At 43.4% G+C, this 23,179-nt stretch overlaps 1 protein-coding gene across 23 annotated transcripts in view; it reads left to right on the top strand.

Moving 5' to 3' along the window:
- The window catches only part of Tut7 (terminal uridylyl transferase 7), a 61,300-nt gene that overhangs the window by 15,115 nt on the left and 23,006 nt on the right, over nucleotides 1-23,179 (top strand). For all 23 annotated transcript variants that reach the window (XR_013051698.1, XM_076573504.1, XM_076573505.1 and 20 more), the window contains exons 8-17: nucleotides 171-240; nucleotides 1,297-1,423; nucleotides 2,373-2,492; nucleotides 11,597-11,749; nucleotides 14,975-15,155; nucleotides 16,429-17,483; nucleotides 17,992-18,142; nucleotides 18,956-19,042; nucleotides 19,895-19,995; nucleotides 22,279-22,336. Coding sequence is in view for 22 of the 23 variants with exons in the window: in XM_076573504.1 (XP_076429619.1) it covers nucleotides 171-240; nucleotides 1,297-1,423; nucleotides 2,373-2,492; nucleotides 11,597-11,749; nucleotides 14,975-15,155; nucleotides 16,429-17,483; nucleotides 17,992-18,142; nucleotides 18,956-19,042; nucleotides 19,895-19,995; nucleotides 22,279-22,336 (2,103 nt within the window). In the remaining variant the exon portion in view is untranslated. The remainder of the gene's footprint in view (nucleotides 1-170; nucleotides 241-1,296; nucleotides 1,424-2,372; nucleotides 2,493-11,596; nucleotides 11,750-14,974; nucleotides 15,156-16,428; nucleotides 17,484-17,991; nucleotides 18,143-18,955; nucleotides 19,043-19,894; nucleotides 19,996-22,278; nucleotides 22,337-23,179) is intronic.

The following is a 23,179-nucleotide window of genomic DNA, read 5'->3' as shown; positions in this document are numbered from 1 at the left end:
ACTTGGACTGTGGTGATTTGATCGTGGACATAGTGTCCTCTCTTTCTAAGTCACCTGAGGGGTGTTTGTGGCAGTGGCCTCTCAGACCCACAGCTACTCTTAGGCCTTCCCAGGTTTGTTTTTCAGAGAGGTTTAATTAACCTGTTTGATTGTTTTTCCTCTCTCCTCAGACTCCTTCACTGATGTTGATGCTGACTTCCATGCCCGGGTGCCCGTGGTACTGTGCAGAGATAAGCAAAGGTCTCTGTGTCTTTAAGTTGCTATTTATTTCATATGATTTATCTTATTTGGGTTTATTCTGAGATAAAGTCTAACTATATATAGCCCAGGATGGCCCTGAATTACTCTGTAGCCCAGGATGGCCTTTAGTTTATGGCAGTATGTTTGCTGCTGTGCTGGGATCACAGGGTGTACCACCATGCCCAGATTGTCAGATTACCAAAGTCACATGTACTTTGTTAAATCTCAGGGTTAACTTGTAGAAGTGTAAATTCCTAATCTGGCTATTACTTGTCCTTCTTACTGGCATTTTCCCTGTACTTTCATTTTAAGAAGAAAAGGAAAATAAACTTTTGGAAGTATCTTAGCGGATTCCAGCTAAACTGGCCTGATTGAATAATTGCTTCCTCTCAGCACCTTCTTTGCCATTGTTTTCAGTAACATTTTTGGCATCTGAGATAGTGGTCGGTGTGGACCTCTGTGCCTCACATGTGCAGCTCTTTTCCCGTGGGAAGCACTGCCGCCACCACTTACTGGGAGCTTGGTAGGCTGTGATGACTCTTCATTAAGCAAATCCCTTTGACTCTCAGGAGAAAACTCTTGTACCATTGGTATGATCAGAGCAGGCCTTTGATAATACTTTTCTGTTCTTGTGCTCTTTCCAAAGTATTTTTAATACTTAAAAATACTACCACCATTTTTTAAAATCTAGTTTTGGGGTTGAAGATACGCTCAGAGGTTAAGAGCACTGACTGCTGCTGCAGTGGAGCTGGTTTGATTCCCAGCCCCCGATTGGTGGCTTGCAGCCACCTGGGATTCCAATTCCAGGGATCAGATGCTCTCTTCTGACCTTCTAAGGAACCCTGCATGTACATGGTACACAACATACTTACATTTATTCAAAATGATCACACACATAAAATAAATCAAACTCTTTTTGAAATCCCACATCGTGATTTTAAGCTCTTTATTCTTTAGGTTTTATTGTTGTTAGTGTAAACTTGATGTAGAAGACCAATCCCTATTTAACACAATTTTTTCTCTTTTCTCTCTCATCTTTACCCTTCCCCCCACTAGTGGTCTTCTTTGTAAAGTGAGCGCAGGAAATGAAAACGCTTATCTGACCACAAAGCATTTAACGGCTCTTGGAAAACTAGAGCCGAGGCTGGTCCCTCTGGTGATTGCATTTAGACACTGGGCAAAGGTAGGATTTGGGGTGGGTGGTTGTGTGTGGATTTTTTTTGTTTTGTTGTTGTTGTTTGTTTGGGTTTTGTTGGGTTTGTTTGGTTTGGACTTGTTTTGGCAGCTCTGGCTGGCTTGGAACTCACTACATAATCTAGGCTGTCCTCTAACTTGTAGCTGCCTTTGCTTCCTGAGTGTTGAAATTACGGATGTGTGCCACCATGCCTTATTTCAGATAACTATTTATAGAGAGTGGATGTAAGAATATTGGACTAGACACTTTAATATACACAGAAGGAAAGCTCAGAGTTTCTATTTCAGTGTGACATTATTCCTCAGAAGATAAAATGAGTTATAGCACTTATTAAAAATCAGATATGGGTCAAACTGGTAGACTATGACCCAAGAAGTTCTACTTTAACTTCTTTGTGAAGTCTTCTGAGGCATGGTAATGTTTGAGATAAGGCTGCTGACACCATTTCCAGTGACACACTCAGACTCCAGGATGTCTCACAGTTCCGTAGTGTTGTAGATAGGTGGTTGAACTGCAGTGTCAGCATAAGCAGTCCCAAGTGAGATCACATCATGATGTAAGACTGACAGCTGGCCAGGTGTGAGCACACGTGTGAGCCTCACTAAGGAGGCTGAGACTAGGAGCTCTCAAGTCCCAGGACAGCTTGAACTGCTGCATACCACGACCCTGTCTCAGACAGCTATAAGAAGAGAACATCCAGTTAAAAACAGAAGGACTCATAAACCACAGCTGCGCTGACTCAGCTGCGCTGGAGGGTTCACTTCTTGAATCTAGGATAAACAGGATGCCCAGTTTTTACCTTGGTGAATTTGAAAAAAACTTACAGGAGCTGGAGGTGTAGTCAGTGACAGAATTTGCTAGTACAAGTAAGGCTGTGGGTTTAGTATCCAATCATCCCCAAACTAACGTCATTAATGTGGGTTTGGTTTTTTTGTAGCTTTGTAGCATCGATCGCCCTGAAGAAGGAGGCCTGCCGCCATATGTGTTTGCTCTGATGGCCGTTTTCTTTCTTCAGCAAAGGAAAGAACCTCTCTTGCCAGTTTATCTAGGATCATGGGTATGACACATTTTGGTTATGCCTGATAATGATTTTATTAAATTCCTTATGAAAAAAATCTAAACACTTAGCCAGACCTGAAGTATCTAATTATTCTACCATACTCTCATTACCAAAATATTAGTGTTTGATTACAATACTGATGTCACCCTGTCCCTGTGTAGGGATAATACTGTTTTAAAGAGTACCTAATATTAGTTTTGAAACAACTCTGAGCTGGGTTTGAATTTTTCATTGAGCTTAATTTTCTGACTTGATACTTGATTTTATTTAGCATCTCCATGCTGTTTGAGAACCACTAAGACTTTTGTCTTATTTTTATTATTTGTTGATTTGTTTTTGAAACTGAGTTGCACTGTTGCCCGTGTTACCTCAAACATCTTGGCTCAGTTTATCCTCTTGTCTCAGCCTTCTAAGTATCTAGGACCACAGCACTTTGTATCTCTGGTTTCCCCTGTAGCCTGTAAAACTAAAGAAAGCAAACTGATGGTCACCTGAATCATGAGATGCAGAGTGACATTTTATGTTACCTTTGTGGCAGTTGTCTTTAGCAATGGAACGCTTTGGTCTGACTTGGGGGTACAGGTCTGTAATCCAGCTGTGCGGAAGGCTGAGGCTGGAGGACCACAAGGTCTAAGTTTACCTGGGCTAAAGTGAGTTCAAAACCAGTCCCCTTAGACAATTTAGCTAGATCCTATCATTATTGTTTGAATAAAAAAAATGGTGAGCTGAGGATTTATTTGAAATGTTGAGCACTTGCCTAACAAACCTCAGTGTTTATACCCTGACAATGGAAACTGAAGCATAAAGACCTTCTCCAGGCTAGGTGTGGTGTACATGTCTGTAGGTCTAGCACTCTGGAGACTGAGGAAAAAGAATGGTGAATTCAAGAATAGCCTGGGCTATTTAGCAATACCTCCCTCCCTTAAAAAAAAAAAAAAAGTGCTCTAAGCAGTTATTTAATGAAGGTATTACAATTTGTAACTTGCTAACAAAATTAATTACCTGGTAAAGCAAACAAAACTGTCAACATTTGTTTGGTTAAAGCATAAAGGATAATATAGAACAATATAGAACAGTGTTTATAGGATCTAGGGTGCAATAAAAATTGCTCAGTCTACAAAGAGCCAAGGAGCCTGAACAAAAGAGCAGGTTCCTGTGTATTAGCTGGCTTTTGGTTGCTGCAGTGGTACGCTTGAGAGATCAGCTTAAAGAAACATGCATTTGTGGCAATGGTTTCGTTCTATGTTGTTTTAGCTCTGTTGCTTTGGCCTTTAGTAGCCCTATATGTACATCATTGCAGTAGGAACATTTAGCATAAAAGACTGTTCACCTCAGAGTGGACACAAGCAAAGAGAAAGAGAGAGGTGGGGCATGCTGTAGAGATACTTTGATTAGTAAAGTAAGCATGAGGGCCCCAGTCAGTCCCTAAAACACTTGTAAAATGCTGGGCCTTGGGTTGTATATCTATAACTCCAGTGCTGGGGAAACCAACACAGGTGGGTCCCTGAAGCCATCTGCCCAGCCAGCCTAGCCTGCTTTGGTGGGTGTCAGACCAAATGAGAGACCCTGTCTCCAAAATCAGGGTAGACACCTCCTGAGGAACTCCATTCAAGGTGGTCCTCTGGCTTCCACTGGTATGCACGGATGTACCCTCTTGCACCATCCCAACACACACAGGAGAAAGATGCATGAGGTCCCAGTGTCCACTTTAAGGGTATGCCCCCAGTGACCTAACTTCTTTCCATGAGGCTCCACCTCTCAAAAGCACCATAGACTCCAGCAAAGCCTTCCGTGTATGGGCCTTTGGGGGACCATGTCATTGACTCCAAAACTACCCAGAGGTGACAGCTGTTGAAGGCTTGAGCCTAGCTTTGATAACTCACATCTGGAGATAGAAAGAATACACTCAGAATAAACGAAAGACGAGAGACACCCGCTTGAGAGACAGTATAGAGAGTGAAGTGGATGTTGATCTAGAAGCAGTAATTGTAGCAGGCTTTCTCGGCCACCAGCCCCCAAATTATGATATGGAGACTTATTAATTATGAATGCTCATCCTTATTTTATGCTTTTCCCACTAGCTCTTATAATTTAATTTCACCCGTTTCTCTTCATCTGTGTTTTGTCTCGGGGCTTTTTACCCTTTTTTTTCATTCTGTATGTCCTACTTTCATGCTTCATGTCTGGCTGACTGGCCCCAGCATCTCCCTCTCTTTCTCCCTCATTCTCTCTCAAGCCCACATTCCTCCTCTTATTCTCTCTGCCCACCAGCCCTGCATATCCCTCTACTGCCTAGCTATTGGCCATTCAGCTTTTTATTAGACCAATCAGGTGTCTTAGGCAGGCAAGATAAAACAGCAGCACATCTTTACATAATTAAACAAATGCAGCATAAACAAATGTAACACATCTTTACATAGTTAAACAAATATTCTGTTCCACAACAAGTGATAGCAACAATTATCTGAAATATAAGTGGGTTGTTAGACAACCCTATTTTAAAAGGCCAACATAGATGTCATGGAATACATTTGTAATTCTAGCAGTCAGGAGGCTAAAGCAAGAAGATTGAGGGGGCTCAATCATTAAATCACTGGCTGCTCTTCCAGAGGACCCAGGTTTGATTCCTAGCGTTCACATGGTGGCTCACAACCATCTAACTCCGGTCCCAGGAGACACCAGAGTGTCTGGTCCTAGGGTCCCAGAGATCTGACTCCCTCTTCTGGCCTCTGTGAGTACCTGGCACATGTCCTACACAGACATATTGCAGGCAAAATATCCATATGCAAAAAATAAACAAACAAAGGTTTTTAAAGGATTGAGAGATTAGAGATAGCTGGAACTAGGAAGACTCTGGAGGAGAAAGTAGAAAACATTTTTAACTAAATGATTAAGAAGTACGAGCTGTTGGAGCCAGGAGGTGTACACCTTTAATCCCAGCACTCAGGAGGCAGAGGCAGGCAGATCTCTGAGTTCCAAGACAGCCAGAGCAACACAGAGAAACCCTGTCTTGAAAAAGGGGCGGGGGGGGGGGGGGGGAGGGGGAGACATACAAGCTGTCAGAATGTGTGAGCTGCAGGCAAAGTGTTTACAAGGGCATTTGTAGGCTTAATTCACTTCAATGTAAAACAAGAAAAGATTCAAGAAGTGTGAAGTTGAAGGGCAAAATAAATGTGCACTGGGCCTAAGGAAGCAAATGGACTAGTGGACTAGAGCAGCCGCAGGAGGAGAAGGGAGTGGGTGGAGTCAGCACCGGCAGGTGGAAGGCAAGCTCACACGGGAGTGACACGCCAGACCATTGGTTCACCAAATGTCAGTTCTGTACCTTTCATCAGGAAGCTTAATAGAGTGACTAAGATAAAGAAATACAAGTCATTGGGAATGAGAGAAAGATTATTGTTTAAGATCTAGCGAGCCTGAGTACATACCAAGCATCACTTAAAGCCAGGCATAGTGGTATACATTTAGAATCTCAGCACTCTGGAGGTGGAGGCAGGAAGGTCAGTTCAGGGTCAGTCTTGGCTATATAGCAAGTTTGAGGCTAGCTGGGCTATAGAAGATTGTCTTTAGATTGAGAGAGAGAGAGAGAGAGAGAGAGAGAGAGAGAGAGAGAGAGAGAGAGAGAGAGAGAGAGAGAGAGAAGGAAGAGGAGGAGGAGGAGGAGGAGGAAGAGGAGGAGACTTAAAAAAAGAACATTTATGATGGCATGGTGGCACATGCCTTTAATTCCAGCACTTAAGAGGCAGAGGCAGGAGATCTCTAAGTTGAAGTCAGCCTGGTCTACAGAGACTTTTTCTCAAACAAAGAAACAAAGCACTTACTGCATGGCTTTTACTGAGCTTATACACAGAAATGTCTTCACATACCCACTCCTGATAGTAAGGGCACTGGTGTCCCAGAAAGAACTGTACCTGAGTTGAGCTGGCGGACCTCCCTTTACTGCACTATTTACAAGAGCATTGGTGGCTCAAGTGTCTGTCAGCCCTCGCCGTCACATTAGCACCCATGAGACACAGCTAGGGATCTGCAGGTGGCAGTGCCTAGACTCAGGCAAGGGTCACCTGGCCTCCTTTTCTTCCTTCTCTGAGGGACTGTCAACACTTCTGTTTTGCTTAATTTGTTGTCTGGTCCTTGTCTTCAGATAGCAGTTCCATGAGGGTCAAGGGTCATGAAATAGCTTCACTACAGCAGAAAGAAGAGCTAGGTAAATTGTACATTTTTTAAAAAAAAATTTATTTTATTATGTTTATGGTTGTGTGTCTGTATACATGAATGTAGGTGTTCCCAGAGGCTAACAGCATCAGATCCCCTGGAACTAGAGTTACAGATGATTGTAAGCACCTGACGTAGGTGCTGGGCATCAGACTTGGGCCCTCGACAAGAGTGCTCTCTCAACTACTGAGCCATCTCCCCAGCCTCAAATGTACGTGTTTTATAATAATCAACATGGCACTTTTCAACCAAAGGAAAAATAATCTAGGAGCCTTTCTTCTCCCTCTTTCTCATCCTCTTCCAACAGAACCCATTTTGTGGCCTTGGCTGACATGGAGCTCGCTCTGTAAACCAGAGTGACCTCAAACTCCACCTGCCTCTATCTCCTGGGTGCTGAGATTAAAGGTGTGGGCCACCATGCCTGGCTGACAGCCTTATTTTTACTAAAGAAGTTGAATTTGACAGTAGACATCTGTGGAAAATATCTGCAGCTAACTTATTACACTTTCTTCTTTTGAAACATAAAAATGCCCTTATTTAAAGGTTCTGGGAAAGTTCTCTGTAGCTAGTGTACAGGCTAATACGTTACTGCTTGCTTGCTGCTGCCTCAGCGCTCAGCGTGGGACTGCCCTGGTATGCCATGGCTGCAGGCACCTGGCCAAGCTCTGCTTTTCCTTCTCACGAGAAACTTTCGCAGCCACCACTGATACCAACATATCCTAGTATGAATTTGTCCTTTAAACTCCTCCTTACACCTTAAAAACAAAAAATCTGAATGCTGATGGAAATTTTGGGAAGCTACCCTCAATGAAATTAATGACCACAAAGAGTGGCTGTATTGTGTCTGGTCCCCTCCCCAAGCAGCCATCTGATTTTTGCTATCATACCATGACTTCTGTATTAATTGCTTTTCTACTGCTGTGATAAAATACCACATCTTAGTTTGGGTTTCTATTTTTATAAAATTCCATGGCCAAAAGTAACTTGAGAAAAGGGTTGATTTTACCTGAGGGAGATCAGGGCAGGAACAGGAGCACAGGCCATAGAGGAGTACTACTTATGGCTTATTTTCCATGGCTTCCTTATAGCACCAGGATTACCTTTCCAGGGATGGCACTGCTTACACTGAGCTAAACCTTCCCACATCAACATCAGTCAAGAAAATGCACCACAGGCTTTCCCATGTGGGGTCTCCTCTTCCCAAAATGATTCTAGCTTGTGTCAGGTTGATGTAAAACTAGCCAAGACATACCGTGACAAGGCAACTTCTAGAAGGAAGGATTTAGTTGGGACCAGAACCACTAAGTTGAGATACTGACATCAGGGCATCCCAGCTTTAATGGTGTTTTACTTGTAGTTTCCAGCCTATGCTGGGTACCAAGGCAGCTGCACTTCTGGGACATTGGGGATAGACTCCAGCGGCCAAGGTTTGCCTTGCGCTTGAGTCCCTGTTGCTGGAGAGCTTCTCTCCAGGTTCCCCAAGCCCTGCAGTCCCATAATCCACGTATAAAATAATCACTCAGACGCTTATATTACTTATAAACTGTATGGCCATGGCAGGCTTCTTGCTAACTGTTCTTATATCTTAAATTAACCCATTTCTATAAATCTATACCTTGCCACATTGCTTGTGGCTTACCGGCTTCTTTACATGCTGCTTGTCCTGGCGGTGGCTGCAGTGTCTCTCCTCCTTTTTCCTGTTTCCCCAATTCTCTCTTTTTGTCCCACCTATACTTCCTGCCTGGTCACTGGCCATCAGTGTTTTATTTATATAGAGCGATATCCACAGCAAGTCCCACACAAGGCATTGGCCAGTTGGCCAGGCACCCCTGATATCACAGCAGCCTCATGCTTAGTAGTGGGATATTGGGTGGCTTTACTCTGCCAGTAGAAGCAGAGGGTGTCCGCCAACCTGAGACTTTTCAGAAAGCCCTGGTCATTGCAGTCAGGAAAGAGGTGAAGAAGCAAACCTTTGTGTGCAAGTGACATGATTTTTTAAATAGAAAAAACAAAACAAAACAAAACAAACAAACAAAAAACTCCTAGAATTAATAAGATCGTAGGATTCAAAGTTAAAATACAAAATTTGGTTGTACTTTTACATGCTAGCATCATACAATTGGAAAATTAGGTTTAAAATATTCCATTGAGCCTTTTGTGCAGTATACCTGTAATTCAAACACTCAGTCTGAGGCAGCAAGATCATGAATTTAAGGCCATTTGGTGGCATTAGCAAGACCATGTCTCAAAACAACAACAAAAATTCCATTAATAGTAATGCCAGAAAATAAGTGTAACAGAAGATATGTACATTTCCCAACTGGATATTAGAGTGTATGGCTGAGGAACTCTTAGACATATGCATCAAGGTGCATTGACACAGACCTACAAACCTGCTACTTGGGAGATTCAGGCAGGAAGATTACAAGTTTGAGGATGGCCTGGGCTACATACTGAGTACAGGCTACACAGTGAGACCTTGTTTCATAATCCATGCACACATGTACACACACAAAATAAGACATAGGTAAATGAGGTATACCGTCTCTTTGTGAACTCAATGTTGTCATGTGGTAATCACTTGGTTTTGTTGAAGGTGTCTAAGCAAATTTTTGAGGAAAAGAGAAGTGTTTTTAAGAAATGCTAAAAACTGAAAATCCATGGGGAAAAGTCAAACATTAAGCCTTGATACTCCCCAGTGGGTCAGAAACCTATACATGAAAGTGAAAACTGGAATTCTCAGAAGAGAAGTCTTCATAGCAAGAGTTTCTTAGAAAACTAAAACTGTAATCTATATCAAGTTTAAAAATCTAAACTTTTTAACTTCTAAAAAGTTTGCTATTCAAAAAACATTGTTAAGGACATGATAGGCCTTGTGGTAGAGCCCTTTCCTGATCCTACAAAACAGAAGAAAAATGATGACGAGCAGAAATACAGCAGTGACTTTGAGAATACTGAATGCATGCATCTAAGGAAGAGACAGGACACTCCCTGACCTCCAGAGTGTCTTTGGGAGAGTTGTTACAGAACACTGTCCTCTCCAGGCATTCTGGGTGCTGTGGTAGACCACCAGAGCAGAGTCATGTCATGAGTGTGTATACGGACCAGAGTGAGGTCTTCCTCATGCGCTAGTGCATGCACACCACGCGGTGGTGTGTTTGAGAAAGGAGAAGAGTGACAAGGGACACATTAGAGAAGAGGAGTGGAGTCTGTGGCCCTGGGAGTAGCAGGTGTTGGGAAGGCTAGGAAAAGACGGACTTCCTGTGAAGTAAGACAGCAGGAAGTCGGGAGAGCCACATCCCTTCCACTTCAGTGGGAGTGCTGTCAGCTACGCCATTGATGGAGAACCCAGCCCACAGTGTGGTGTGTTCATTAACTTGTTGAATTACATGTGATGGTTGTGTTGTCAACTTGACAGATTCTGGAATCACCTAGAAGACAAGTTTCTTTCATCAGGTTGATACGGGTTAAAGGAGAAGACTACCTTCACTTCCTTGCCATGATGGACTATGAGCTAAAATAAACATGCCCCTCATGTTGCTTCTTTCAGCGATTGGGAAAGCAGCCCAAGCATTATGACTAATAAGCCCCATTGTGTAAGGAGAGAACTGTCCAGCGCGCCATAGTGCCTCTCAGAGCTTAGCGCTTCAAACCTTTTCTCCTACAATGCACAGACATTTTCCTTATTAATGAAAAAAATATACACAGTTACTTTTGGACTTAATAAGAATTCATGATATCTAATGTTTTTTGGGGGGTAGTGATTCTGGGGATTAAACTAAGGGTCCCAAACATGCTACCATCACAAATGCTCTACCACAGAGCTTCATTGTTAGCTACCTCTTAACCTCTGCTGTGTACGCGCATGCGCGTACACAGCAGGTGCCTACAGAGGCATCAGATCCTCTGGAACTATAGTTACAGGTGGTTGGTTGTGAGCTATCATGTGGGTGCTCAGAATCAAACCTGTGTCCTCTGGAAGAGAAACTAGTGCTCTTATACACTGAGCCATCTTTCCAGCCCTGTTTTACTTTGAAACAGTCTTGCTAAGTTGGCCAGATTCTCCTTGAACCCCTGCTTCCTCCTGAGAAGCTTGACTCCAAGTGTGTCCCCCTCCCCCAAGCTGTTCTGTTATGAGGAGGATCTAGATGGTAGTTGCATACCTTCACAATGCTGATAGGAGCAATTCCTGACGTCCTTTGAAAATTTTTAAAGACTATGTGTCATGCATGAGCAGATCAATTATAGCACCAGTATACTCCCATAGGGGGGGCTCCACTTCTCAGGGTGCTGAGGCCTAGAGAGATGCCTCAGACTCTCAGGACACATAGCTAGAGTAAGCTAAGGCTTAAGTACCAGTGAATTCTACTCTAGAACCAACAACTTCAGATACTTATTAGGCTATTTTGTTTTTTTCTTAGGGTTTTATTTTGTTTCGTTTGTTTCCAGTTTTGCGACAGGTCTCAGGCATGCCAGGCAAGCAAGTACTCTAGGACCATGCTGTGCCCCAGGATATTGAAAACTTACTTTGCAAAGTCACCATGGCTTTTGCAAATCAAAACCCTACTCTTTACCCCGAAAAGATACTTAAATTACCAAATCTCAAAGGTAGTTGGTGAACTGTTTTGTATTTTATAATTTCGTACTTTTATTTATTATTGTGTGTGGAAGTCAGAGAACAGCTTTCAAGGATCCCCTACTTCGTTCCACCTTGGGACTGAACTCAGGTCATCAGGCCTTTACCCATTGAACCATCTTGCCGTCTCCTATTTCATGTCTTAGATGAACTATAGAGTGTGTTAAGTTTGTATTCCTGTGAATGTTTTAGTACCCCCTGTCACAGAATTTTTCATACTATATAGTAAGATATGTCTGATTATTTTTTCTAGATTGAAGAATTCTCCTTAAACAAATTAGGGAATTTCAACCTTAAAGACATTGAGAAGGACTCTGTGGTCTGGGAGTACACCGGTGACACCACAGGGAGTGCCAGCACCACCAAAGAGGAGGCACCCGGAGAGACTGCAGCGAAGAAGGGGCAGGTCTGTTCTCCCCTTCTAGTCACACCATTGATGTCCCTGGCCTTCGTGGTGTTATGCATCAGCCTGTCTCCCGGTCTTCTTTGTTTTCACGACCCTTTTTGTTTACACTGCTTGGGTTTTGGAAACAGGGTCTTAACCCTGTTTCCTAGGCTGACCCTGGAACTTAATATGTAGCCCAGAGTAGTCTGGAATTCATGGCAGTCTTCCAGCCTCAACCTCTCAAAGTCCTAGGATTATGGACATGAGCTGCCTGCCATACATGGCTTTATCTTAACTGTTCTTGAGATGTAGTATAAGTTAATTGCACAAAGGAGTGGGTCGCATTACATACAGCATTTCTCTGTATGACTGTGATATGTTTTGATCCTGTTCATTCCTGTTAGCCTTTCTTGGTCCACCTGTCCCCTCCCACTTCTCCTTGTCTGTGTCCTAATAGACCCTTTCTACTGTCCTACCTTACGGCGCTCTTCCATTCTGCATAGGAGACAAAGTGTGGGATGCTCATATTTGTGAGACTGGCTTATTTTAATGTGATCACATCTAGTTCCATACATTTTCATGCCAGCAACATAATTTCCATTTTTATGGACAAATAAGATTTTGTTTTATTTAGAGAGACCTATTTTTTTATTCCATTTATGAGTACCTAGGCTGACTTCAAAGTGTGACTGATGGGAGTAGCGCATTCGTAAACGTGGGTGTGTAGGCTTCTCCATAGTAAGCTGACTTTTGAGTGTAGGACTGGGTCCCAGTTTGTTTGTTTGTTTATTTGATTTTTCGAGACGGCTTCTCTGCGTAGCCCTGGTTGTCCTGGATCTCTCTGTAGACCAGGCTGGCCTTGAACTCACAGAAATCCGCCTGGCTCTGCCTCCCGAGTGCTGGGATTAAAGGTGTGCGCCACCACCGCCCGGCTTCCAGTTTATTTCTTAAAGAGCTCGCATACTTATGTACTAGCTCGTGACTGTTTCATTTCCTTGTCTATTTAGCCTCTTGAATAAACAAGTAATGAGAAAGGTTGAAAAATTGACCGTCACTAATCCATTTATTTATGTGGCTTCTTCTATGTGCAGAGGCCTTTTAAAGATACTGAATAGAACCTTTGATGTAAGATAACTGTACTAGCCATAAAATACTTCTGAGTCAGGGTTCATGGTTCTAAGCCCAGTGTACACTAACAAGTCATGTTACTCCTCTAGTCCATGGTTTATGTGTGTCTCAAAATGGACCAGTGATGAACTGTGGACTCGTTTCCTAGAACTGGGAGAATAGTGGAGATGCCCTGACCCTGCTGTCCTAGACAGCACCATTCTGTTTTCTGTGTTTTGGTTTGGGTTGTGGGAAGCATCCTAGGCTTTTGAGATGGCATATGTGAATTTGTGTCTCAGCTCTGACTTTCTAGCTGTGTGTCCTTAGGCAGGTCACTTAATCTTCCTGTGCCCCGGCTTCCTCCCCACAAATAATCTTAGTGCCCTCTCCTAGCATTCATTGTTTCCTAGAGAGTTTAAATCAGTGTCAGGCATGTGGTGAGCACTCGGTCAACACTAGCTGCTATTCTTCCTTGGAAAAGAGTATTCTCTACTTTGAAAAGAAAGGCTAAAACCAGTGGTGTAGATAGTCTTCTGAAGTTCCTTGCTATGAAGCTTTGAAGGCATTACGTGAGAGACTTAAAAGTCCTTCCTCAGACTACAAAGTGGATAAAGAGGTGCAATTCAACAAGGCTCTCAGGCTTTCTGTGTCCTCAACTACGATGTGTGGGACTTAGACCAGGTCTGTTCCAGTGAGGAGTGTCAGCACTGCCTTGCAGTCCTCCCAGGTGACTTCGTGATTGGCAGAATCCATGTGCCTGAGATTTACTAGTTAATGAAATGTCACACCACTTATTTTAAAGTGTGGTGTTAGAAGTTTGATTGTAGACAAATTTATATACTTCAGATGAAAAATGTTTTATTCATGTATTAGAGAAAAAAATGTGAAGAAAAAGTCATTGTTATGTGTCCATTTAATGCTTTATTTTAAAATTGTTATTTGGAGAGGTTAAGCAACCTCTAGAACATACTTAACTTCAGAGTGGTGGTTTGCTTAACCTCTGCTGATTCTTCCTGCTAAGCAGTGTCACTGAGGAATCATGAAAGTGCTCAGGATTTCAGTTCCTTCTTGTAGCACATGGGAGTTGAACTGAATTACCTCTAAAGAGCATCTTACAGGTGTGACGTTGTGTTTCAGTGATGTTTGCATTTCTTCAAAAGATAGTGCCTGAGAAAAGTGCAGAGAGCAACCACATCTGCCCGCTGCTTTCCCTTGCTTCTGATTTAATCCTCATCACTGTCCTGTGTTATAGGTGTATCATCCCTACTCTGCAGTAATGATAGCGACCATTTTTTGAACACTGTCTGCCAGGCACTGTGCTAAGCACTTTACAGACACTATCTCCCTCAGTCCTCCCAACAACCCTATGAGGTGGGTACTGTTATCCCCATTTTCCGGATGAGGAATTCAAGTCTTAGACAGGTTATAGACCTTGACCAAGGTCATCACAGCTAGTACCTGGCAGAGTGTGGATTTTAAACTAGGCTTGTCACAGCCAGTTCTGTTGGCCATTGTCCTGCCTGTGCTAACAATCACAGAGTGGAGAAACTAAGTTGCAGAGTAGCTAAAGCTATGGGCTGGCAGAGTCACGATGGGACTGTTCCCCTGTTCCTTTCTATCTTAAGTCCTATGTACTTTTTATTATGTCACATATGTTGTTTGAACTGATACTAAGTATTATCTGACGTAAAGACTCAGTGCCACTTGGCAGATACAGTGTGTCGGCCAATGACAGTGAGTTTCTTCCTCCTCCCTGCCTCAGCAGGAGCGGCTCTGAGTCCCCACACCTGCACAGGTGCCTGCCAGCAGCAGCAGCAGCAGCAGCAGGCCTTTCCTGAGCACACCAGCAGCCTTTCACAGGGTCCTCTCCACCTACTGCTGAGACTTCACAATTAGCTGTGCTGTCTGCTCCTGTGGTGAAATTCCTGAGACAATGGCTGAGTGTTAACATGCTTGAGTCCCAGGGTGCAGTGCTGTTCACCTCTGACCTAATAGAGCCTGTGATTAGATTATCTAGATGGATTGTCCAGCTCATGGTTTTCTGAAGTCCTCAGATTTTTCACTTAGGTTTGAGAAATCTCTTACTTCTCGGGCTGAGCTGGCATCTGAATTAACCTCTGTGCTCCTTGTCATTCATAGGTTCCATTGACATTTAATATAAAACACGAGCCTTCAGTGCCAGTTGGGCAACTCTGGGTGGAATTGCTACGGTTCTATGCTTTAGAGTTTAATCTGGCTGATTTAGTGATCAGTATTCGTGTCAAAGAATTGATATCCCGGGAATCCAAGGACTGGCCCAAAAAGCGCATCGCTATTGAAGGTAATAATGTTCAATTACTTTTTATATGGTACCAATCTAACAGCCCATTTTTATCACATTTCTCTTTACAGTTCCTACCAGAGGTAGGCCTGGTCTGAAGGTAAAATAAACACTAGACTCCTGCATGCAGTACCTTGGGTTGTAAGGGACCAAGGGCTTACCCTAAGGTACAGTGTCTTAATTATCAAGTGACTGGTTAAAGGTACCTGAGTCCCTGCTTTGTGAGGTGCTTAGAAACTTAGTGCTTTCGAAGTTTCCCTGCGATCTGTGGGTTCTTAGTCTTCTTCTTACTGTCCTCACTTTTGTGTTTTGAAATCCTACCCTCTTAGGAATTCCTGTTGAGGTTTAGTTTTACAAAGATGAGTGAAATATTTTTCTTGTGAAAAATGCTGTTCTTAAGGTTGGATGACTCCAGTAGAGGAAACAGAGTTATTTTTAAAGCAGAAAGCAGTAACTTCCTCATGCAGAGTCAGCTATCAGACAGTGATGGAAAAACTCCTCTCAGCTTTGCAAAGTCAGGAGGTTGGAACCTTCTAGAAATCTTAGCTCTCCTCCTTTAACTTAAGAACAACAGCAAAACTCCTACATGGAAATCTCGGTTTTGCTTGATTTTTTTTTCAAGCTTTATGTTGCATAAGATATTTTTTTCTTTTTGCATAAATTCTATGTGCAGTCTTGGGGATCTCACATTTTAAACCCTCCCCTGCAGTTTCTCTGGCTCAGCTCTTCTGGCCAATTGCCTAACCTGCTGGAGTTCTAGGGGAGGAGAAAAGATTGAGAGAAGTGGTGTCTCCTCCTGGTGCCTCCCTCTCGCCCCTGAAACTCAGGCCAGCCACTTCAGTGATGGGGCCTCCCAGGGCGGAAGAGTGGAGGTAAGCTTGACACACCGTAAGGCTGGCTGAGTAGGGTGCAGAGGACTCAGCCGCAAAGCCTGTTGGAAAGTCTTCAGTTCCCCAGGGCTCCAGAGCCACACTGATGATATCTTTCCTACCTCCAGTCACTGAGCAGCTAGGGAAGGGGTCTCAGTTCCCATGGGTTCTCTGTGGAGAGCAGGAGACTCAGGAGCATTGCTTTCAGCTCGTAAACTGCTGCCCTCACGCCCACCAAGTTGTGTTTAAGTGTATCTAAAGCATGTAAGATGCATGATCCAGTTTACTATTGTTTGTTACCTGCTTTATCTTTGAAAGTCTAGTTTTAAACATGATGAAATAGAAGTGTATGAAGTGGTGGCTTTCTCTTTTTTTCCTCTCTTTTTTTTTTTTTTTTGTTACAGACCCCTATTCTGTTAAAAGAAATGTGGCAAGGACCCTGAATAACCAACCTGTGTTTGAGTATATACTTCATTGTTTGAGGACAACATACAAATACTTCGCTCTCCCACACAGAGTTACAAAACCCAACCTCACAAAGCCTCCTGGCCCCATTACCCATGTTTCAGACCCATATAAAGAAGCAAGAAGTTGTGGCCCAAAGCTCCAAGAGGCAGATACTGATAAACTGGGAAAAGCAGCTGTGGCTCAAGGTCCTGGTGTTCCCACCTCAGGTTCCTGCAAGGCACAACCGCTTACTCTTAAAGATACCACTAAGCTGCTGGGAAGCCCACCAAAGGAGGAAATAGGAAGTGTGCACATTCAAATACACCAGGAAAGCTCTGATTATGTCCAAGCAGAGGTCAGTTGCGAGGGTTGTGAGGATGCCGCAGCACAGCATCAAGAAACAGGAAGTGACAACGAGGAAGTCAGAAGGCAGGCCAGGCATCTTTTGAGCTCTGATGATCAAGATTTAAGCAGCAGCAAGCATCCAGAACTTAAGAACTATGGCAGCCTTTGTGGTCTCCAAGCAGACAACACTCTGGAGTTGGTAGGGCTCCGGAGCCCTGGCACTGAAGAGTGTGGCAGCTGTGCCTCCTCGGATGACAAGGCTGATGTCAATGAAGAAAACACAGAAGGGTCTCTGAATTGCTTCTCCCCTCTAGTCCCGGGCCAGGCATCAGCAGTCATGCACTTTGATGACGACGAGGATGAGGATGAGGAGCCCAGGCTCAGTATGAACCACACAGAAGATGAGGAGGAGCTTGTTAGTGAACATCAGGGGGATAACAGACACATTGGGTCAGGGGAGGAGGATGCCCTTTCTGAAGAGGATGACTTAGCTGAGCCTGCTAAGGGTGAAGATCTAGAAGAGTCTGAAGAACACATGGGTGGGACTCTGCTCATAGACCTAAACAGAATAAGTCTTAATGAAAAAAGCTTTCCTGAGGAAAATTCACCCAGGGACCAGTCGGACTTCTTCTATGAATTTAGAAAACTGACCTTCACCAAAGGCAAGGTAATGGTTGCTGATGGTCTCAGATCTGGGGGACTCTAGAGCATTCTAATGGATATTATTTCTGGGGGCAGGGGGTGTTATATTTACCCATTTATCACCCGTGTGGGATAGGCATATGTGCCATTTGTGTGTTTGTGGAAGTCTGAGGCCAACTTGAGGGAGTCAGGTCGCTCACTGTGTGGGTCTCAGGAATTGAACTCAGGTCACCAGGCTTGGCAGCAAGGGCCCTTTACCAGCTGAGCTATTAGTCAGCCTGATTTCCATGAACAGGTTCTGATGTGTGACCACTTGATCCATGTCCCTCCTTGAGACTAATAGGATGTGCATAGGCTACAGACAGTTCACATCCCTTTTCTCCTGACATCACCAGCAGCATGTCCCATCTCTCAGGACATTTGGAGTAGCTGTAAATTAGGGAATAACTATAGTTAATTATTTTTTCTAAGACCCTTTATTTAGCAGATTTTTATCTCACTCACTTGTATCTTGGTTCATCATATCTCTGCAGTCTCCCACAGTGGTGTGCAGCTTGTGTAAACGTGAAGGTCATCTAAAGAAGGACTGTCCTGAGGACTTCAAGAGAATCCAACTGGAACCTTTGCCACCACTGACACCCAAGTTCTCAAATATCTTAGATCAAGTTTGCATCCAGTGTTACAGTAAGTCTTCTGTGTGCACAGGGGTTGACACTCGAGAGTTATCAGTCAGCCTTACAGTCAGTCCTCTGAGAATTGCATGCAGTGTGTTGTGATCATATTCACCGCCACCCATCCCCCAGATCCTCCTGCATCCACTCCCCACATCTCACTACTTCCACTTCATGTCCTCTTGTTACCTTTTCACAACCACTGATTCCAATCTGTGCCTCCCTGTTGTGGGACCACCCACTGACTCTCATGCCCAGCCTAGTCCCTCCTTCCCTTTCTCTGATAGGGTCTCACTGTGTTATTGAGTTCTTGGATTCAAGCTGTCCTCCTCTACCTTAGCCTCCCAAATATCCAGGATTGCCCAGCTACCATTGACATTTTTGTTTTGTTAAATTTTTTCAGATATTAAAAAAGAAAACCAGGCTCCCATTTAAAAACAAAGTGGCCCACAGACATTTCTGTTGGAATTCTAGAAGATTCTGTCAACCCAGGTTTAGAGCCCCTGTCCCTGTTAGCCTCCCTATCCAGAGCAGTTCTTGGGCTAGACTCATTGAGGCAGGGTCTCCTTGTGTGTCCCTGGCTGGCGTGGACCTCCCACTGCTGGCATTATGTCTGTCCCACAGTCCTAGCTGGACAGACGCTGTCCGACTGTTTTATTGCTAGCACTGTCTGGTATAAAAGTCTAATTTTTGAAGCTTGTAAGTTTTCTTTTCCTCAAAACTATTTTTTCTGCTTTCCTAACAATATCAACTCTTTTTTTTTCTTTTTTCTTTTTCTTTTTTTAAGTCACTCCCCTACTCATTGTATCTATTTGTTTTTAAACAGAGGATTTTTCTCCAACTCTTGTTGAAGATCAGGCTCGTGAACATATCCGGCAAAATCTAGAAAGTTTCATAAAACAGGACTTTCCAGGTAGGTAATTTTTTTATCTTTAGGAAAAGAAAGGTAATAGAAGAACATGTGTATTACAGGCACATTAACTTTAGCAACGATGGGAAAACCTTGTGGTAAGTAGGATCAGAGTTGAGGTCGTTTATATATCTGGGATGGGCTTTGGTCCACCACATCTAGTTTACCAACAGAAAGACTACAGTGTAGGATCACCCAGCATGCAGGAGGTGAATTCACTTGGAATTAGAGTAAGTCGCACACATTTCCAGGAGCTAGAGAAATGGCTTAGCCAGTAAGAGTACATGCTGCTCCTACAGACCAACTTCAGGGGACCTGACACCTCTGTTCTCTGAGGGTATATGCACTAATGTATGTAGACACAGACACAGAGGTAAAAATCAGTCTTTTAAAGTACATTACAAGCATCGCTCTTACAGTATTAAATGGTTCACATTTTTCCTTGAATGACGTTCTTGCATTTTGGTATAAAGTGGTATCCACTAATCTTTCATGTCATATATAACATGTATATTTAAGTAAACTGAAAGAATCATTAAGAATAAATGTGTATTTAAAAAGACATTGGGGTTGGCAGGATGGCTGAACAGATAAATGACCTTGGTGCCAAACCTGATGACCTGAGTCCAGGACCCACATGGTGGAAGGAAAAAACAGCTCCTGCATATTGTCCCCTGTCTTTCACATATGCACACAGACACAGTACATAAATAAATAAACAAATCATTGTAATAACAACATTTAAAGACCTTAATTATGAGATAGGATAGTTAGCAATTGGTATTTTGGATTCGTTAAAACAACAATTAAATGTACTCAGGTAATAAGTTATTACTTGTCATCTATCCCTAACAGGAACTAAATTGAGCTTGTTTGGCTCCTCCAAAAATGGATTTGGGTTCAAACAGAGTGACCTTGACGTCTGTATGACAATTAACGGACATGAGACTGCTGAGGTACGGTTGCCACGTGAACACACATGTGCTGTGAACATGTGGTTAGCGCCGTCCTCACTGGCAGAATTGTGAGGCATCTGGAATGTACCGGGGCATTCCACATGCAGTGCACCGCGAAGCACAGCCTCTGAACCTGTGTTGACCCACTTGGAGGGGATGTGAAGAGTAGCAAGTGCTGGCTGGGCATGGGGCGGACACACCTGTGATCCCAGCACCTGGGAGCCTGAGGCAGGAGGATTGCTAGAAGTTCAAGGTCAGCCTGGGCTGTAGAGCAAAAGGCAAAGCTTGCCCATTGACTAGGTAGCTCTGAAGGGGCTTCCACTGTAGAACAAATTGTGCTGACTTCTCTGAATCCAGACCGCCTTCACCAGTGCCCATTGGCTTAGCCACTAGACCGGGACAGATACCCTCCCAGAGTTATCTGTGATGTTACTTTGCTTATATATGGTGAGCATTAACTTTTGAGTTCAGGACCTAGATTTAAGACAAGCTTGGTCTTATCAGTACCAAAACATGTATTTTGGTAGATAATTCTGTTCCCCCTCTTGCTTTGGGAAGTTCTCTCTTGGATGGCTTGGATCATGTCTGTCAGGAGAGATAGCAGAGTACACCCCATATGCTGAAAAGCAGCTTAGAGCCCCGTTTGTTGTTTTGATTTTCCCCCTCTTCTTGAAGATGGGGGTCTGCTTTATAGTCCAGGCCAGTCTGGAACTCCTGACCCTCTTGCCTCAGCCTCTGAATCGGGATTATGACCCGTGCCATCATTCCATGCTAACAGCCTGTTTTCACAGTTTTATTAGAATAGTGCCACACCCAGTCCTGTACACGTTCTCTGTGGCTGCTCTCTCTTTCTCTCTCTGATAACAGAGTCAGTCTGGTAAGTGCCTTATGCATGCCAGGTGGGGCCCTGCACCGAGTCACACCTGTCACTAAGGGACCCTTTTCGGAATGAAGTGGCATAGATGCTGTTGGTCTGATGCCTGCACTGCTGCTGCTCAGGAGCTCGCTCTACATGGCTTTGTTCTGAGTCTGCATTCCAAGGACATTTCTGACTTCAGGAAAACCCGTCAAAAGAAATCTACCTGGAATTTGATGAATGGTGTAGAGTGAGATTAGGTCTACCATATGGAATGACCTATATCTCCTCAATGTTGATTTTCATTAATTTTTTTTTAAACTACTTTTGATAGTTATTTCTAAAGTAAAATTCTGAATGTGTTGTAGGGTCTGTACCATCAGAAGGCCTTATGCAGATGGGGATCACAAACATGTTTTTATGTGCCAGAGTACAGTGGAATATGCTTGCATCCCAAAACTTGGAAGGCACAGGCAAGAGGGCCTTGAATTATTTGAGTTCAGCCTGGGCTGCACAGAGACACTTGGTCTGAAAAACAGCAAAAACATGAAGTACGACTTGGCCAAAACACCATTCCAAACTACTGTGTGACTTTAATTTTGGCTAGTCCCACAGGGAAGTAACCTGAGTTCAGTCGCTCTCCACAGCAAGGCATCAGTTCTTAAATAAACTGTGCAAATCTGCTCAGCATACATGTGAGGAAGGACAGAAGCTCTCTTGCATATCCATACCTAAGGTATTCTTCCAAGTGAGAAAGTTCTCGTGGCTCAGAGACCTTCTGGAAGTTCTGGTTTTGGCTTTTGTTGTACATCCAAAAGGTTTACATATCTTTAGGGTGTTTTGTATGTATAGTAACTGACACTCAACTGAAGGGACATAAAAGCCATCTGAGATTGAGCTTGCGGAGGCAACTCAGCAGGTAGAAGTGTTTCAGTACAACTCTGATGACTCCCACAGTGGAAGAGGAAAACTGACTCTTGAAAAGTTGTTTTCTGACTTCCATGCATGCTCGCTTTCACACATGTAATGTCCTGACATGTGTGTGCCCACACTCAGTCACACAGGCACACAAATAAAAATAATAAGAAGAAAAGGTTTGAAATGAACCTCACTGTCTCTGAAGGTGGTGGAGGCTGTCACAGTGTAGGACCCTGCCTCCTACTTGTTCCCGATTTGCTTTGGGTCCGACCAGAACCTCACACAAACCAGGCGCGCTCTCAGCACTGAGCTCCATCCCCAGCCCTCCCCGGGTCTCACTAAGTTACCCAGGCTGCCTTTGAACTTACTGTGCAACCCAGACACCCCTTTAATTGTTGACCATTTTACCTCAGTCTCCTGAGTAGCTAAGATTACAGGTATGTGCCAGCAGGCCCAGCTTGTTTTCTGATTTAGCTTTCAGTTTTCTTGTTTTTGTGCCTTTGTTGCAGGGGTTGGACTGTGTAAGAACTATTGAGGAGCTGGCAAGAGTCCTCAGAAAACATTCAGGTACCTCTATTCATTTTTCAAAAGTACCTTTTACTTTTTCTTTAGTGTTTTATATACTTAGAATTTATTCATGCCAATGAGGAAGTATGCCTTCTCATCTATAAATATATGTAATATTGTTGTCATTAAAATGTTCTGTAGTCTAATAAAGAAAGAAAATTGGTAGTAATGCCTGTGTGGTTGATGCTAGCTATTTTGTCTGGGTTACAAAGCATATTCAAGGCAGGTGAGAGATTTAAGTAATTTTGCCTTAAATGTGAATCCAACTGTAGACATTGCTGAAAGCCCACAATAAGGTAAAGAGCACACAGACCTGGTGAATTATGTTTGCATCCTTTCTGCGCAACAAACTGTGAACCATAAGCAAGATGCTTAACATAGCTTGATCCAGTCTCATCACAGATCTAGAAGACTGTTGTAGGTGGTTTCTGAAGTATTTAGAGCTATAGAATGTATAGGTCCTACAAATGATCTACAAACCTGAAATGTTCTTAGGGGCAGCTGTGGACCAAAATAGTGAAAGTGTATGTTTGTTTGCCTGCTTGTCTGTTGCTGGGGGTAGAGTCTGAGGCCTTGCTCATCAGAGGCACTCTACCACGGAAGTACAACCCTAGCTCTGTCTTAACCATGTAACCCAGGCTGACCTCAAATTTCCTCTGTACCTCATTTCTGGGATTATGGATGTGTACCATCATGCCTGGCTGTTTGCTGGGTAGGGTGGTTAGTTGATTAAGTGGTTGGTTTTGGAGGGGTTTGTGTGTTTGAGAGTTCTTATTTGTTTGGGTCGAGTTCTTTTTTTTTTTTTTGAGACAGGGTCTAATGTAGCCTTGAACTCACAACTCT

Source organism: Peromyscus maniculatus, chromosome 5, assembly GCF_049852395.1.
Source record: "Peromyscus maniculatus bairdii isolate BWxNUB_F1_BW_parent chromosome 5, HU_Pman_BW_mat_3.1, whole genome shotgun sequence".
Taxonomy (NCBI): Eukaryota; Metazoa; Chordata; class Mammalia; order Rodentia; family Cricetidae; genus Peromyscus; species Peromyscus maniculatus.
The sequence above is the reverse complement of the archived record's forward strand: the minus strand, read 5'-3'. Positions and strand labels throughout refer to the sequence as shown.